General features: G+C 42.3%; 1 protein-coding gene across 1 annotated transcript in view; it reads left to right on the top strand.

Moving 5' to 3' along the window:
• The window catches only part of TRABD2B (TraB domain containing 2B), a 264,555-nt gene that overhangs the window by 216,262 nt on the left and 30,670 nt on the right, over positions 1-17,623 (top strand). The window contains exon 5 of the mRNA XM_054638614.2: positions 3,219-3,309. Coding sequence (XP_054494589.2) covers positions 3,219-3,309 — 91 coding nt within the window. The remainder of the gene's footprint in view (positions 1-3,218; positions 3,310-17,623) is intronic.

Genomic DNA, 17,623 nt, shown 5'->3' with positions numbered 1-17,623 from the left:
CACTGATGATGAGCTTAATTGTCTCTGATATGCAGGTTATTTTGTTTTCATCACATAGGCTGTCAAATTATTCTGTTGTTGTTAATATTTAACAAGTGAGTCCTTATCTCAAGTTGTGTGTGACTAGGGGGAGTTAGTTTATGTAAGATATTTCTCACATAGAAGATTTTCCTGGATTTTAAAACCAGAAAGGATAATTATTATGGACTGCACAGCAGGAGGCAGGTCAAGACAATTCTTCCAGGAATTCTTTAACCTTTCGTGTTTCACATTACCTACCTACACTGGACCTCTCCAGTGCCACCTTTTTCCTTAAAACTTTCTCTTCCACATCTCTGATCCTGAGAACTCCTTGCCATGGGATCACATGAATCACTGTTGGGAAATGTCTGTGTTGGGTGGCAAAGACTGCTGTTCTGAGCATGCATAATTTCACGTTTTCAATCGCTAAAGTAGAACATGATTTCAGGTTGCTTGTGGTGGGCATAAGTTGTCTACAACAGCATTACCATGATGTAAAATGAACAGGTGGATACAAAAACAACCTTAATATGTGAATTCTGACTGGACAGTGAAGTTAAGATAAACAGAAGTCAGAAGTCCTCAATCGGGTGGAGAGGATGCATTTACAGGGCAAGCTGTTGATGAGATGGGTGATAACTTACCCAGATGTACATGGGATAATACAAACAGGTAAATTTTAAGCAGAGTCTAAAGGTTAAGTTTTGCAAAGACTTGCTCATGCCATTTCTTAGTAGTTGTTAAAGTTTCAGGCTCTGTTGATGTATGTGGAATGTAGAATTATTTGAGGGCCAGCTCAAATTTGGATTTTGGTTTTGATTTTTTTTATTTCTTTTTATTTCTGTTCTCTTGGTTGAACTGGAGCATTGAAAATATTTTAGTATGTGTTGGATTGTGGACATACAATGAAATAACTATGATGTTTGAATGGATATTTGTAATTAAGATTTTAATTCATTTGGGAATCTGAAGTTGAGGGGTTTTTAATGGAAGCTGGCATTCCTTCCAGTTAGGAAAGGCAAAATTAAAAGAACAAACCCTGTGGCCATGCTGCCCAGCAGATCACCACTCCCAGCAGCTGGCAGCTTTCAGCATGGTATCCACACAGAGGGCAGGAATGGGAGGTCCAGGAAGTGTCATCCTTTGGTCTTCATCCATCACCTGAAGGGACTTGCAGGCTCTGCTGAGGAGCTGACATTGTTGACCGACCTACCATTGTGTGGATGAGGAGTCGGAGCTTTTGCATAGTTACTTTTTTCCCCTGAGTTTAGAAGAGTTAAAATTGGTTTCTCTTGTGCTGTCATCTTGTCAAAGATTTGCTGGAATCAGGACAATTATTTACATTAAGAAATCTTTTGGCATTTAAGACTGGCTCAGGGAAAATAAAGTGGACTCGGAAACATCTCAGACTCTGATACCTTTGACTTTGGCTCCTCAGTGTCACTTTGCCAGTGACAGAATGGGGACCTTTGTTTGCCTTGGCCACTGCATAAAAAAACAGGATATGATCAAATCCAGTTAATCATTCACAAATGTCTCATTTCTTGAATCTCTGAGGGTGTATAACACATTTTTGGGACTGTTCTTTGCTGCTTTGGCTTTTGTTATAAGTAAGTTAGAAAGGGGAAAATCAAATTTTGAGTTTTCTTAAAAGGAAGTGGAGGAATCCTGGAACACACTAGGGCTCTGCAAATGTACATTTAATCATTTAAAGAAATGTCTTTTGGCTAAAAGCTCTTACCAGCGCTTGCAAGTTGCGCTCAAAGCCATACAGCTACATCGTTCCAACAACTGAGGCGAGTTAGCGCCCTTGTTGGCAGTGGGAGCAGAGGGATGCAGGCTGAGCAAATCTTGGGGGCTGAATTCTCTCAAATTCATCAGGACTTTGTGCAGGGTGGGCGAAGAATCCCAGAAGTGACTCTGCTGGTGGCTGCACCAGCTCCTTGCACAGCGGTGTTCTGGGAGGGGGACTCAGGCACTTCTTGCCTGCCTTGGTTTTTTCAGTGCAATTTGGCTCTGCTGTGGAGCCAGGCAGTCAGAAATGTGTCCTGCAAACACTTTCACTGTGCTTCAGGCAAGCACACGCTCTCCAAGCAGCAGCAGCAAACCAGAATGAGTTCTTACACCCCACAGCGTGGTGGAACTCCCTCCTCTGAGATGCCAGAGGCACAGGGAGACTTGGGCACATTCCTGGTGAATTCTGGTCTGTTCAGAGCTCGCAGTGAGGTTCAGTGACCTGGCTGTAAATGGGGGTCACCCGGCCCTGCAGAGCTGGAAGTTAATGGATATAATGGAAGAGGATTGTTCTGTTCTTCTTCCATGTCACTCATGGCTGCATTTGGAGACAGGTTACAGTGCTATGTGGATTTTAATAAATCTCTTTGTGGGCTTTTTGCTGCCTTCATATATCCAACGCATCCTGCAAACAGTGAGGGACTCTGACAATAAGTTGAAAGCTTTGGCTGGATTACACTCCCTTATTGAGTCTGTGCCCAAAGCCCTTTGAGGGCTCCCATTGACTCCAGTGGGATTTGGTTCAGATTTCAAGTATATGGGACCCCCTTAAGTAAACTCTTTCAAGGCCTGTACACACTGCAATACTTACTGGGCTCCTTGTTACTTCTGTGAATAGGAATGTGACCTTTACACTTCTAACAAAGAGCCCTGAATTACAGGACTAAATCTTCGTGTTTTGGGAGAGATAAGGTTACCATCCCAGCTCCTCCCAGCCCCACTGTGCAGGTGGCTGAATGGCTGATGAGGCAGTTCCTGAATCACTGTGGTTTTAGTCAGACAACTGCTGAACATGCATTACAGCAGCCTGACTCTCTTCATTAGCAGATGTCCATGAGCAGTGATGGTCAGGGTTGTAAGTTATTCCATTTCAAGAGTCAAAGCCCTAGTAATATCCTTTTGCCACTGCAGGGTATTTAATCAGTGTACATCCTAAAAATGGTCACAGTGAAAAGCAAGACTAGCAACCCATCTAGGTTTCCTATTTTCCACCCAGTCCCTTGGCCATGTGAGGGGAGGGAGGGATAAATGAGATGGAAGAAGAAAGTGTTTGGGCTGTATGCTGTCCCTCTGGTCTAGTTTTTGGCACCCTTGACTCCCAAAGCTGCTGTTCCAACAGGAGAAACTCAAGTGAGTGAGAGTGGTAGTTTGATTGACAGTGCTATTTTCTACCTGTATTTTAGGTCACTTCCTGGGTAACAACACTGTGATTGATGTACTGAGACAAGCAGGATTTGAAGTGGAGCACACCCCTCCTGGACAACCAATTGGAAAGTAAGCAGCTGCCCACAGATTATTAATCACTTTCTCTCCTTTTTTCTCTCCCTTTTTCTGTGACTAAGCAAGATTATTGCATTAGTATAGGAGGTGGATGAGGAACCTCCCTTTCCCACCCAATTTCCAGACAAAAAGTGCATTGTAAAGCATCCATTGTGTGAGTTTGGAAACATATGGAGCCTGAATGGCTGGTGTTTTTGTGGGTTTTTTCCACTTGGGGACATTATTTATATCACAGCTGCTTCATTCTACCAGCTCAGAAGTGCCATGGTTTCTTTAAAGAAACATTTCATTCAGCTCATTTTCCCCCAGAGCTGTTTTTCCTTTTGCTCTCCATGGGGTTTTTGTTGCTTCTCCATTGCAGACCTCTCTGTCAGGCTGCTGTTTTTCAGGTGGAATTTCAGTTTTTCCTGAAGGACCACATTTTATGTAGCAGATGCATCATTGAAAGTGTGTTGGGCAGGTAGAGAGCAATTCAGTATTCCCTGAGCTTCTCCATATATCTGGTCAGGTAAAGCAGGCAAGAAGGACTGATCAATAGGCTCTTGGCAATCTTCATTAGTATAAAATAAAACATGGCACAAAATTGTCCTTAGCTGGTGAAACAGATTTCCTTCATCCTGTAGACTTTTCTTTTTCCTGGCCATTTAAATGAGGTATCTGTCTCAAGAAATCACAGACAATAAAACCATGAGGGCTGGTGAGAGACCATCTAGCTTTGCAAAATCAGCCTTTCCCCTACATTCTGCAGATAAAATTTGGCCAAGGCTACTCTGTCATAGGATTGTTATCCTCATTAAGAGAAAGTGTTAGCAGCATGCTCCTGTCCCTGGTGGGCAGACATGACATGGTCCAAAACCGAGGTGAGTCTCAATGAGGAGGATTAATGGCAGAGGTAGCAGACCATGTCTGAAAAAGCTGTGTGTAATCTAGTTGGAAAATCTGGCTGATCTAACCTTGTTTGGGAAACATCCGCAGTGATTCATATAGAATATAATATGGCTCAACTGTACATAAGTGTTCTTTGACAGAGCATTTATCCAAAATGCTTCTTGGAATCTGTTGAGCAATAAAAGCATCGTCTTAAATAACAATGGGGGAAAGAGGAAGAAAAGGCTGTTAAACACCACCAGTAAGAGCATATATTCAGAGGAGATTTAAGAAGCACTTTGGCAGGGGGAGAAAAGTCAACATGGTGCAGGGAAGAGCAGTAAACACTGTCGCAGTCTGGAGCTGGAAATTTTTTTACTAAAACCAACCAAAAAAAAAAAAAAAAAAAGCAAAACAGAAAAACCAAGCAAACTACAGCAGAACAGTGGAGGTGTACCATTCCTAGGTTTCTGACAAAGAAACTTTCCACTCAGGGAAGCAGACACTTTCTTCAGCAATTTTCATTTAGTTGAAAGTATCATCTTCCCATGAAAAGTGTTTCAACTGGAAATTGTGAAACTATTAATTTATTGGCTGTTGCTAGCCCTTGAGAAGAACTAAAGATGCAATAGTGTGAGAGAAGTCCAAGAATAGTCTCTGCTCTCTGGTGTTAGGCTATGTCTGTACACATCATCACAGACTTGAAATAAAGGATGGGGCAGGAAACTTGACTCAAAGCCAGTGCTTAATGTCAACTTATTTGCAGAGTGGGGCACCTCTATGTGCACATTCCCCTACCCTGGCAGCAGTGTCTCCTGTTCATGATGTCTTCCCTAAAATTCTCAATTCCTGGGGGAAATGGCCATGAAAGCAGGAGGGCTTGGACTCTGCTTAGATCGATGTGTGTGTCCTCAGCTGAATGGTCCCACACTGGGTAACTTCTGTTCTGTTCTGTAACTTTCGTGTTGGGCAGATTTGCCTGGACTAGAACCCTTATTCCAGCGGGGTCTGCTCTGAACATTGAACAAACAACACTTTTTTAAAGCGTAAATAGTTGTGCAGGAATACTGGGTGGAGTCAAGAGAGAACACATGGTTGCCCCCCATAAGGATTAGATGCTCTGTGAGTCTTCCTGTGGTCTGATGATAAGGTAGATGTGCCAGTTCAAGATGAGAATAAAGAAAGAAAAATAAATTGCCTGGCAAAAAAGTCCAGTGTTGCCACTAGACTGAATTAATCAAGGTGCAGAAACAGCAGAAAACTATAGAAATTGTGAATAAAGAGCATTTAAATATATTCACAAGAAACAGCTTTTGCCTTTAGAAGAAAAAAAGACTCTCAAAACTGCACATCAGGGACTGTATTGTCATTTTCCTGTAAGTGGGGCTGTAGCTATCAGAAGTGCTTGGGGCTCCCCCTTAGAAATGAGGAGGCTGCTACAAACCATTTTGTCTCTTTTTTTACAGAATAGCTTGTATTTTATGATTTCTGGGTGAGCTCCAAAAGACAGTCTAGCCAAACAGAGTACAACATCACAATAGCATGACAACTTAATAGTTGTTGTGTTGTTTATGTTTATGTTATATTGTCGCCTTGCTGTAATTGAGTGTCTTAAGGAACTTTGCATTTTTGTCTAGCCTTCCTTTTTTTACTCTTCTCTTTCCTTTTGAAAACATTAAATGAAAACAATTGAAAGGCCCAGAAGAGGAACCATTTTGTTATAGTGACTGCAGTAACAAAATATATACATCGAATAAACAAATAGAGGCTCACCAAATTTTGAGCTGCTTGCAAAGCAGAAATTGTTTTGTGGGTTACAGAGGTTGCAGAGATGGAGGTGTTTTCATCTTGGTTCTTGTGGAGCCATACATGAAGAGGTATTTCTTTGTGCTCAAGCCCAAAAGAGACATTTCTGCTTTACTTCCAAATAAGTTGTATAAGGGAGTCAAGCCCACTTCATTGCATTCTGGCATTGACAATTGAAAAATTGGATAGTGTTCAAGGAAGATCAGCTGGATTCTAATGTGGAGTTTGGGGGGGTGGACAGCACATGGAAAAAATGCAAGGGTTGGAAAAAAACTGAAGCAGCTGCATGCTTATGTTTTACCAAAGGGAATTCAAAAAAAGTGTTGTGGACAGACTGTATGCAGAAGAATGAAGAGGAACAGTTCGAGCTGGCACATAGGAGTGTTTGAAAGTATATCAGATTGAATTTGAGGGTGGTTTTGGATGAATATCAATGATTCCTTGACAGTGATTTACAGGACAATTTCTCTCAGGTTAAGTAAGAAGCCCCATTATATGAAAGTATCTTTAGCAAAACACTCATGCTATGTTCTACTTACTACCAGTACTGTCTTGCCAAAAAAGCAAATGGTCATTTTCTTTAATCTCTCTGTTCCCAGAACAGTATGATTATTACTATTATTGACATGGTTAGTAATCTGATCTTTATTGTTCAACAATATTGTTGATCTTTACTGTTCAGCAATAATTCAGCAGGATTACCATAAATAGGTGGAGTATAGTCTGGTATGATGTTAAAACCCTGCCATCCATTTTGGTTTTAGAAAGGACAAGAGAATCCCTTTTGTAGAAAATAACTAGCACTGTTCCTATGTATCAGGAAAAGAAAAGCCTTGGCAAGTGTGAAGCAGGACAAAGACCAAACCTGTTTATGCTTTCAGTTGCATACTGACTGGGTAAAGCCAGAAGATTGTTGGCTTCCTCTGTCCAAAATGCTAAGCATGGGTTGTGAAATGGCTGCTCTTAAAGCCAGTCAAACTGAATACCTAGAGTCTCACATTTCTGTTGTCTAGTGACAAGCACAAATTTGAGCCAAATCCTCCCTTTCCTAAGGTAGTGCGGAAAAATAAAGTGAGATCTTGTCTGGCTGGAAGAAATAGCCATGACATAGAGGGGTCTGATGGCTCCAGAATCAGTGAACTGGCAAAGAAAAGTTTATATAAAGTACATGTAGCTGGTGTGGAGCTATTTGGGAATTCTTACTTACTGGCTTTCTGAAATCTCCTGGCTCCTCCTGTTGATGTGCCTGATGGCCCAGTGTTGACCTTCCTGTGCCTCTTCCAGAATTCCACCAGCTGACTATTGAAAACACCTTCTTTAAAGCTCAATCCATTTCTGTAAAAGAAACCCTGTTCTATTCATCATGCAGAACAATGCCATAAACTCTTGAGAACTTATGCTCACATTGGCTTAATTTGTTCATTTTGTTGCCTGAGGAAGTGTCCTGAATCTGTTTGCGTGACAGCCTTCAGCAGCATTCATATTTGCTTCTTGTTTTGCTGGCTGTCATCCTTGTCCCCAGATACAGCCATTGGAAAATTAGTGACTGAATCAATATCTCATTGCTTTGCCCTGAGATAAGAAAGGCAAGTTTGTTTTGGTTGTTGGGGGATTTTTGTTTGTTTTTTTTTTTTTGGTTTTTTGTGTGGAGTTCTGCCAACTGGCTGTCCCTGCTCCTCTCTGTCTTCAGAAAACAGAGCTGCATGCTTGGAGTGGGAAAGAGGAGGAGATGGGAGAAAGTCTCCCCTTAGATAGATTCCAGTGGCTTGAGCAGATAAAGGGCCACAGCTGCTTCACATTTAACTGGAAACAGCCAAAAAATGCAAGATCAATCCAGGAAGCACCTGTGTCCATGATGACTCTATTGTTGCTGGGTTCTCAGAATCAGCTCTGACCTTCTGCCATGTGCCAAGCCTGGACGTGCTGCACCCCATCCTCTTGGCCAGAAGAACATGCAGCAGTGCTCATTTTTATCAGGCTGCTCTCTCCGAGGATGGGATCAGTGCTTCTTTCAGAATCAGAGAATTCAGGACAAATCAAAGAATTCAGCACAAGTTTTTATGACTGCTTATCTAGAGTTTGAGAGTTTACTGTAAACTCTCAGAGTTCTGCTGGAGAAATTAATTACCCTCGCTCCTTCTGTTTGCACTTCCTGTCCCAGTTGAAGCAATGTGTCTTTGCTGTTGTAACTTACTCCTGTCCTTCTGTTTGAAGCAAAGGGCTTCCTCCCTCCCTTCTCAATGGCATCCTATAGGTGTGACCCTGGCTCTGCTACTCACCATTATCTCAGGGTGGAAGTCTCTGCTCCCCAGGGAATGCTCTCTCCTTCCCCATGGGCTGAAAGCACACTCCATCCACACAGTGATGCAGCCATTTCACTCCATCAGGATCCCTAAACCTCTCAAGGTGATGGGCAGAATTGGGAAAAATGTTTGACATAACATTTCCCACAGCGCCAGTTTGGTAAACCCAGTTTAGGAGATCCCAGAAAATTACAGATGCCTTCAGAACTCTCAGGAATCTCCCAGTACTTGCCAGGTTCCTTGGGATGCCTACACAACTTCAGCTTTCTGGTGCCTGCTAGTCAGGGTTGCTCCACTCTGCATAACTGTTAATTTTTGGGATGTGTTAGGGAAAATGTTAAAGTTGTTGTGAAATAAGTAGAGTTCATTTAGAAAATACACAAGTGGGAAAAAATATTACAAGAGCTGTGACACTTTAATTGGAAAAAACCTAATTAATTGAGGAAAAAAGAACTGAGAAAGGTAGACTCTGGATCCCATCTCTTCTGATACAGGGGAAAATGTACCCCTTTTTGTGTGAGTGGAATAATTGGGATGTGGCAGTTCTTCTTAAACCTCTTGTAAACCTTTGAATCTTTCACTTGATCTGAGCCTCAGGATCATACTCCCATCACTAGCTCACTTCCCTGAGAAGAAAAGTGAATCCATTATTTAGGGGGCTTCTCTGACAGCATAATTTACAGTAAGAGGTGCATAGGGATTAAATGGGGTTCATCTGCATGCATTGGTGAATTTATTGACTCATCTAACATTGGAGAATATGACTACTCAATGCTTAAAATACTTAGCCATGAAAATATGCGCATTACATTTTCCTGTTCCTGTGTGCCTTTAAAATATCCCCCTTTGCAATTTAATTGTCACTGTGTCTACCTTGCAGCCACAAAGCCTGAGCCAGCCAAAGTAACTCCTAGGGCGAAAAACATGGAAGGAGATCTCCAAAACATGGTAGAGAAGCAAAGTCAACTTACAAATTCTCAGCCATAGAAATTTAAATATCCTCTCACTTCCTGAGCTACACATTACTTAGGGACAGGGTATCTGCGTGTCCTTTAGGCCACCTTTAGACACTGATCACCTTCTGAGAGAATGGAATTTAGCAACTTGCTGCAAAAAAAAAAAAATCTGGGAAAGAACAAGATAATTCATGGTCTTGGAGTAAGAATACAGAACAGAACTTCGCAGGAATTTCATGCTTGACTAGTTCTCCCAGTGGGACATTCACTTTGCTGTATAATCAGATTTTATCCTCAGTAAAATTTCTGGTTTCTTTTGAAAAAATTGTTTCATATTCCATATAATTCTGTTCCTTGGGAAGGGGGCCTCTGGGGAAACACGGGCTTGCTTCTTTTTGCTCCAGGGCAGCTTGCTCACTGAGCTGTCCTGAAGCCAGTGCTAAGGTTTCTAGGGTTTTTTGCTGATCTGCAGCCTATCAGGTTTAGGAGATCTGTATCTCATACTCCATAAACTCTCTAATAGTAAACTTACAGAGCCTTGGAGACTTCAAAAGTTCAGAGCTAGTTCTTACCTTATTTCCTAGCCAAATTTCAACGTTCTTGTTTCCACAGGAGAAGCTGATTTTTCATCCTCTTTCTGCTTCCAGCCAATTCTAACGCAGATCTTTTCACCTCAGGTCATGAGTATGAGATGAAAATTTTGGTTTATAGTTATTAGAGATAAAGCTGATCCAACTTGCACTGAAGTTGTTGGCTTCTATCAGTGCCAGTAGCTTTTAGAGGTCATTGTTAATATGAGATGGTTGCTGATCCTCTCCCATCTTCGGTTTTGAGGAGCCATGAGGGAGCTGGTGGAAAACTCAGAGTATGTTCACACAGTTGTGAGGATGCCTTCTATAGTCCAAGTAAAAAGACTGGCTTTTCCAGAGCAGTGCTCATGGGTGCCTTCAGACAACTGCCCAGCTTGCTTGCAGGAGGTGTCTGGCTGGTTTTAGGTGTCTAATGAAGCTTTAGATGGTTAGTCATTCTGTGAGATGTGTCACTAAGCTCATTTAAACCTTTGGAAAAACTGCACCGTCCCTTCCCCAGCGTTGTACTGAAACAGTGAGGTTGTGTGACTTTGTTTGTGTATTCAGCCTGCACTTGTCCTGTGGATTGATGGCCTCCACCCCGGGTGACATCAATCTGGGCTGAAGTGCAGCTGCACTTTGTAACAGCTCAAGGGGCACAAAGGTATCAAGTGGTATTGTGTGCTTGGAAAGATGTCGTTTATCTGAGGAAGTTTGTGGTCTGTTTGCTGTCACTCTGTCTTTGCAGTGCCGACTTCCCTTACCTTCACTATCACGTTGTCAGGCAAAGAGGCCTCACACATTAGGACAGAGAGCTTATCCACATTCAGAGCTGACTTCTTTCCTTCAGCAAGAGGTCTGTGGGCTGTGCTGCAATCGATAGAGCTGGTTGATTCAGCATGAGTGCAATAATTTAGCTTTCAGGGAGCTCTTTACAATGCACAGCTTCCTAAAAAAGGAACAGAAATAAAGGAAGTCAATGACTTTTCTTACTGACACTTTCACCTAAGGTTCCTTCAATAACAGTTCCTTAAAAAAAAGCAATCAAAGATACAGTGTTCTACAGAGAATTTTGCTGAGAAGTAGGTGTTTCATCTTTCATGAGTGATCAGGTGCTCATAAGGACATTCTTTGGAGTTCAAATGGGGTTAGAAGCCCTCCAGAGCACTGTAATGTGACTGGTGGCATGACCAAATGACTCCCTGTGGGTGGATCTTTTTGTGGCAAGCTGTGAAATTTACTGAAACCTTTCTGAATTGCCCCCACAAGTAGAAAGCCACTCTAATGTACATATTCGGAGGGAGTGGTGTGTTTGATTTTGTGTCATTTCTTGCCCATTTTGATGCTAAATACTAATGCTAAATACTGATGCTAAACTCATGGTACCTCAGCCAAGCCAGGACTTCATGCTGGCCACAATCCAGCTTTGGCTCCTAAATGACTGTGTGGGTGTCCCTTTGGGAGAATATGGTGAAGAGTCAGGCTGAGATCCATGTATATCAGCCTCCTCCAAGTTAGGTGCTAGTAGAAGGAGCAGGAATGCCAAAAAGAATAAGTTCTTATAACAGTAAATTAAGGATGGTGAATTTATGAAGCACTTGTCACAGTAAATGCCTTAGAAGCCAGAATGCATTTTTGTGTCATGATCATTGAATCATTTTTATGAGAAGTCAAAGTAAATTCATATGCAATCTGTAAAGTTTGTAAAGAGTTTAATTCATCCAGGAAATCATGTGTTGGGAATACAGTACCCAGATCCAGATCAGATATACTTCAGAGAAGCATTTAGGTTTTAAAATCCTTCTTCAAGCTAAACTGATCTCCAGAGTCTTTGGAGTTTCACCTTTCTCTGGACCTCATGCTCCATGCAAGTGAACATCATGCCAATGTGTTTCCCATTTCCTGGGGATTAAACTGCTGTGTCTGATGACTCAGGACTTTCCAAGGAAGCAGCTCAGTCACTCATTCTGTCTGAAGTGGCCTCAGGTACCTCAGAGGACATGTTTTCTCTTCCACAGTGATTCATGATTTCAGAGCAGAAGATCAGCTCTCTCTCTTTTCTTTTCTTCCCACAAAGTTAATTAATAAAAAAATTTCTATTAGTGAGTGTTGAAAGATTTTGGTTTCCCACCCATACTCCCAAATGCTCTGCATTCCAGGAAGAATGAAAAATGGACCTGTGAACAGAAACAGGAGGGAGGAAAAATGGATCAGATGCTGTAGATGGATGTAGGTACAGTTGCTGTCAAGTGATGTGGTGGAAGAACTTCCAGAATAAAGACAGTTTCTTGCAGTTGTAGTTGCTAAAAACACACCACTACAGTAATCCAGTTTTGAGATTCATAGGTGAAAATTTAGAAAGTTTGGGTCACAGGGAGTGTCTGGCAGAAACTGAACTGCATGGGCCTCCCCACTGACCTGTTGCTTATGTGAGCAGCTACATGTGATACAGTTGTTCTGCCTGTGAAAACTGGATCTTCTGCCACTGTCAGAGGCTCTTATTGGTCAGGAGAAGCACCTGGAGGATTCACCCCCTCGTGGCCACTGTGGACCTGGCTATGCCCATCTGTCTGCCTCATGTAGCCCCACCATAGTACAGAATTTTTCAATTTGCACCCACCATGTTTGTAACTTTTGTCACTTCAGCAAGAAAACAATTGCTTGTCACTTCAGCAAGAAAACATTTGGTCCTACTGGAAGCCAGAGTTGACAGAAGGACTAAATTTGGGATATTTCCCATTCCTATTGCTTTATGGAACATCAGAGCAGTTCACAATTCCATAGTGCCCCTCTCTGTTGGTGGCAGCTTGCAGAGGAAAAGACCCAATTTGGTGCTCTCATTTGTGAGAAAGAGCACACTGAAGTCTTTCTCCATTGATTTCCAGTCAGCTCAGGAATAGTAACATTTTCCTGCTAACCTGTAGCACTTCAGCAGCAAAGTCATAGAGAGGCTCCAAGTGCTTTAGTGCCCAGTGCCTGTCTGGCAATTAGATTTGCATCTGTTGTCATATGACCCCAGCTTCACATTTCCAAATTACTCTTGCAAAACTAAAGGCAGTCCCAAAAATTCCTCTGTTGGGACAGCACATCCCTGTTTATGTTTGAAGGGCCGATACCAATCTGGAGTCCCCAGTGATCAAAGTGCACGTTCAGAGATGAGCCTCGTGTTGTGTTTGAAGTCAGCACTTGGAAATGAGGATGAAGCAGGAATAAATCAGGATGAAGGATGTGGGGCATTACCTACTTTACATGAAATCCCTGCTGGAAAGACGTGGCTAGTGTTCCAAAGTTTTCCTTGGAGAGTGCTTGGAAGTTGCACACCAGGCTATTTGTGGAAAGCTGAACAGTTTCCTATTGTCCGTGATGTGAAACGCTTCCCAGATAAACACTTTTCCCCTCCACTGAAGAAAAACGATAAAGCCTCGGCAGAGTTGCTGGTTTCTGTTGGCATTTAGCTCTTTTAAAGGCTATAGTTCATATCCATGCCAGAGTCATTAGGGAGAGGTTCCATTATGGAATGAAACTGGGATAATCTTCAAGGATGTAATGATGTTGTGCGCCCACATCTTTGCGTCTCTGGGTTCATTATGCCCGTGGAATGTAAATCCCAATCCACAGTGGATAAACATGGATCTCAAATACTTTTGTGGTATTGTCTTCTCCTGATTTCTGAAAGGGAAAGAAAACATTGCTAGAAATAAACTCACTGGAGTTGTTTAGCCCAGAGAAGAGGAGGGTCAGGGGAGACCTTATCGCTTTCTACAGCTCCCTGAAAGGGTTTTACTGAGGTGAGAGTTGGTCTGTTATCCCAAATAACAAGCAGTAGGAGAACAAGAAAGGACCTCAAGTTGTGCCAGGGAGGTTTAGATTGGATATTAGGAAAAATTTCTTCACAGAAAGGGTTGCCATGCATTGGAACAGGGTACCAGGGAAGTGGTAGAGTCACCATCCCTAAAGGGATTTAAAGGGTGTGTACATGTGGCACTTGGGGACATGGTTTAGTGGTGAACATTGCTGTGCTGGGTTAATAGTTGGACTCAATGATCTCAAAGGTCTTTTCCAACCTAAACAATTTTGTGATTCTACAAAGAGACCAGTAAATCTCTGCTGCTGTAGTGGGTTTAGGTTGTAACATTGCCTGCATTTGTGGCATTTTAAGTAATTTTAAGGAATTATTCCTGACACCCACACAGTCAAGGCATCATATTCCATCACAAGGAAGATCCAGAAGTCCCTCCATGAACTTTGGAGACAAAAAGCTGATTTTTCAAATCAGCAATGCTAAGAACCAAGGCTGTATAACACCTTGGGATAATACTGGTGGTGGTTTGGTCCAGGTCCATGGGTGGCTCTCCCTCTGCTTCTCATGTCCTGGGAGGTCTGAAGGACCTTGTTGAGTCCCTGCCTCTGACTCCAGTTTGGTGTTGCTGGGTGCCCCCTCCTTCCTCCATGATGCCTCCTAGGCTGAAGACTCTTTCCCAGAAGCAGCGTGTGGTTCCACTTGTTGACATGCAGTCAGGGAGTGCAGTAGATACAGATTCACTTTTTGCCATCATTTTATCAAAACAAACCTTGCTTTTGAGTTTGTGACAAAGGAATCATCTTTCTTCCCTAGAAGAATGGGGTTCCTTGCTAATGTTAAATGGTAATTTTGCACTTGTATCAAATTTGTATGTAGATTAAGTTTTAGGTGGGATTTGCAGCTTCCATTGACATTTAGCATGTGCTGGGGTTTTAAATCTCTGAGGCAATTTTAGAACATTCCCCTTAAGGAGAAAGGACGTAGACTTGAAAGAAAGCAGAGGTAACAAGGGTTTCATTTGTTTGTTTCACAAATGCAGCCATAAATTTAGGTAAATTTCTATGTATTCAAGCATTCATACTGATTGCAGTCATTGTTGAATGGTCAGAAATTCACACTGATGTCAGAGAAAGGCATCAATTGAAATCCACAGACAACCAGAAGTGGTTTAAATGAGGTGATGTAGCTGAAGACTGATTTTTTTTTCCTTCTTCTTCCACTACTGGGGTGCACTGTTCCACTTGCTTCCTTCTTTACCTTTCCTGCCTTTCCAAGAAGCCTTGGTCAGTCTGTGATTAACAGACCTGTGAGGTCTAGGACCCCTATAGGTTCAACTGTGGTGTATAGAAAAAGGCTTTCCTCATAAAGCCTGACTCCATCATGCTTATTTTCACAAAAATAAGGGCATACACTCCTTTTTGGTATTTTGTGCTTTTTTGATCTGTGTGCTACTTGGGATAATTCAGTTCCAACTGGCTGTCAGATGAATTTTTACTAGAAAAGGAAGGCAACAGAGGGACAGAGTAGCCTCCCCTTCTGTTCAGAACTGACAGGCTTGTGGGGCAGCCCCAAGCACTCAGTCTCATTGTAGAGAGAGACAGATGAGTCGTCCTGTGGTTTTAATTAAAACATCTCACGTGGGCATCATTTCAACAGCATTGACTTTCCTGCAGTTTGAGCTGTATTACAGCACCACCTCATGAGAAGTCCTAGTTTGGTCACTCTCAGTGTTCAGCTTTGTGCAGTGATAAGAAGCTAATGTGACTGCTGGAACCTGTGCCAGATGCCAGGCATAGTTCTGGTGAGTCTCTGACGTCTGTTACACTTGCTATATTACATGTTTTTCCATAGCTAGGCAGTGCTACAAGTACTCAGCTGTGATACCCCCTCGGACAACTGGCACTTAGAGAAAGCATTTCAGGGCAAACAAACAAACAGATCTGCACATATAATGGAGGTAGGTGAGCCCCTAGAGCTCCTGTGCAGTGAGGCCTCCAACAGAGTTAGGGAGGGAGCCTGCAGGGGCTGTCACCTTTGTACTGTTTGTCATTGTCTCACACCCTTTGCCTGTCAGCTTGCTGAGATGGAGCTTTTTAATGACTGAGTAATTTAATTCTGGGATTCTTAAGTGTACCAATAAAAATCATGATCATGCATAATTTGATTCTGGGATTCTTAAGTGCACCAATAAAAATAATAATCATAGACATTTCAGTGAAGGAGAGATATTTTCTGGGGTCAGTGCAAGTTTTCCTGTTTTAAGAAAGGAAGACCTGGAGCCTGTTCTTTGTAACTAGACAGTGAGATTTACCTGAATTCATTAAAAATCAGTCTCTCCTATGGCCTCAGAAGCCTTCTGGATATTTAAGGTCTGGTCTCATAAGTTTTAATTAGCAAACTCAAAAAAGAGGATATAAACCCTTCTTTTCTTCATTAAGTTTCAGCAGCAATGTGCATGCTTTGTTAATGAAGAATTTTAGTGAAGGATGGCTTTGTCAAACAGAAATGAGCATTTGATACAAGCAGTTCCATCAGCATGACTTGATACAGAGAGGGAACCCTCTGTGACGTGAGGCTAATACATAGAGAGACTTTATGTGAAGTCCATTAGCATTAGAGTTGACAGAACAGCATTAGACATTAAAGCAAGTGGGGTTTGGAGGGAGAACTCTTCTGCCTTCGTCACATTTTGAGGGCTTTGTCCATTGCTGTGCAGTGAAAATGCCTGCAGACAGGCTGAAGTGTGGCCTGAATAGGGATTCTGACAACTGTCCTGTTCTTTTCTTGGAAACACTCAGGCACTGTGATATGGGCAAGGCCAATGGGCTCTAACAACATTTTGGAGAAAGTCAGAGTGTCTCTGTGTTCCTTTTTTTAGCTCAGCAGCCGTCAGTGGCTGAGCAGATCAGATGTTTTGCAGTGTTGGCTACAGAGAAGAAAAGTGGATTTAGTGTCACAGAAATGTGGAGTCTCTTGCAGATGTGGTCTTCTCATGGCTCTTTGGTTCCACACTTATGCCTGCTGCTGGATTTGAGTGGTCTGTGTCTCTCTCCTTCTGGTGATAGCAGCTACTTAGGAGCCCACGTTATCTGTGTCTTGCAATTGTAAGAGCCTTGGCTGAGCAAGGTACTTCAGGAACACAAGTTGCTGTGCTTGCACAGATCTGTGATCCACCCAGTACCTCACTTCAGCCAGGACTCAACTTCAGAGCATCAGAGGGAAGTGCAGAAAACAGCACCAGGCAAACAGTGAATAATCTGCCCTTAGTTTCAGTCTGAACTCAGTGAAAATGCAGTAGTCCCTCAAGTTTAGCATTTGTTGCCCTGCTCAGCTGTGTCTCTGTAGAGTTTTTATATTTAAGATATGATAGAGAATATGGGCTTCTGCAGATACATGTTCTCTCTGGAGGATCCAGCAAAAAAGGGAAACTAATTCTCAGTGGAGACAATCTGGGAGCAGAACTCAATTTGGATTGTAAATGAGCAAGATATAAACAGTTGTATATTAGCTGTAATTCTACTGTGGAATCAAATCTAGCAGCCCATTTGGGTTGTTTTTTTTTTTTTGTCAGTCAGCTTCTTAAAATTCATTGCAAACTCAGCAGTCAAAATTTTGTTATAAGATGATAAAACATTTTAGTTAACTTCATGTAGCAAGCCTTTGGGTGCTGCATGGACATACAGAGTTGTAATTAGAATGTGAAGGCCTCTCTCTCCTCTATAAAGGAGACTTCCATGTGTCCCAGGACAGCTGCATGTCTCTGTGCTCCCATGTTGAACCAGGATGCCTGAGCAGGAAAAAGCCCATCTGGACCTATGGGATAGGGATCCTATCCAAGGAGCTTTAAGTACCACTTCCATAGGACAGCAAGGCACCAGAAGTATCTATATTGTGAATATTTTGCTTAAGCTGAACTACCCAGGCAGAAATAGCTTAGCACTAAATTGGTTTGGTGGTAATAAGACTGTGGAGATTTAGGGAATAGAGCCTGGGGTGAAGCTTGTC

Source organism: Agelaius phoeniceus, chromosome 8, assembly GCF_051311805.1.
Source record: "Agelaius phoeniceus isolate bAgePho1 chromosome 8, bAgePho1.hap1, whole genome shotgun sequence".
Lineage (NCBI taxonomy): Eukaryota > Metazoa > Chordata > Aves > Passeriformes > Icteridae > Agelaius > Agelaius phoeniceus.
This window is presented reverse-complemented; position numbering and strand designations above follow the sequence as displayed.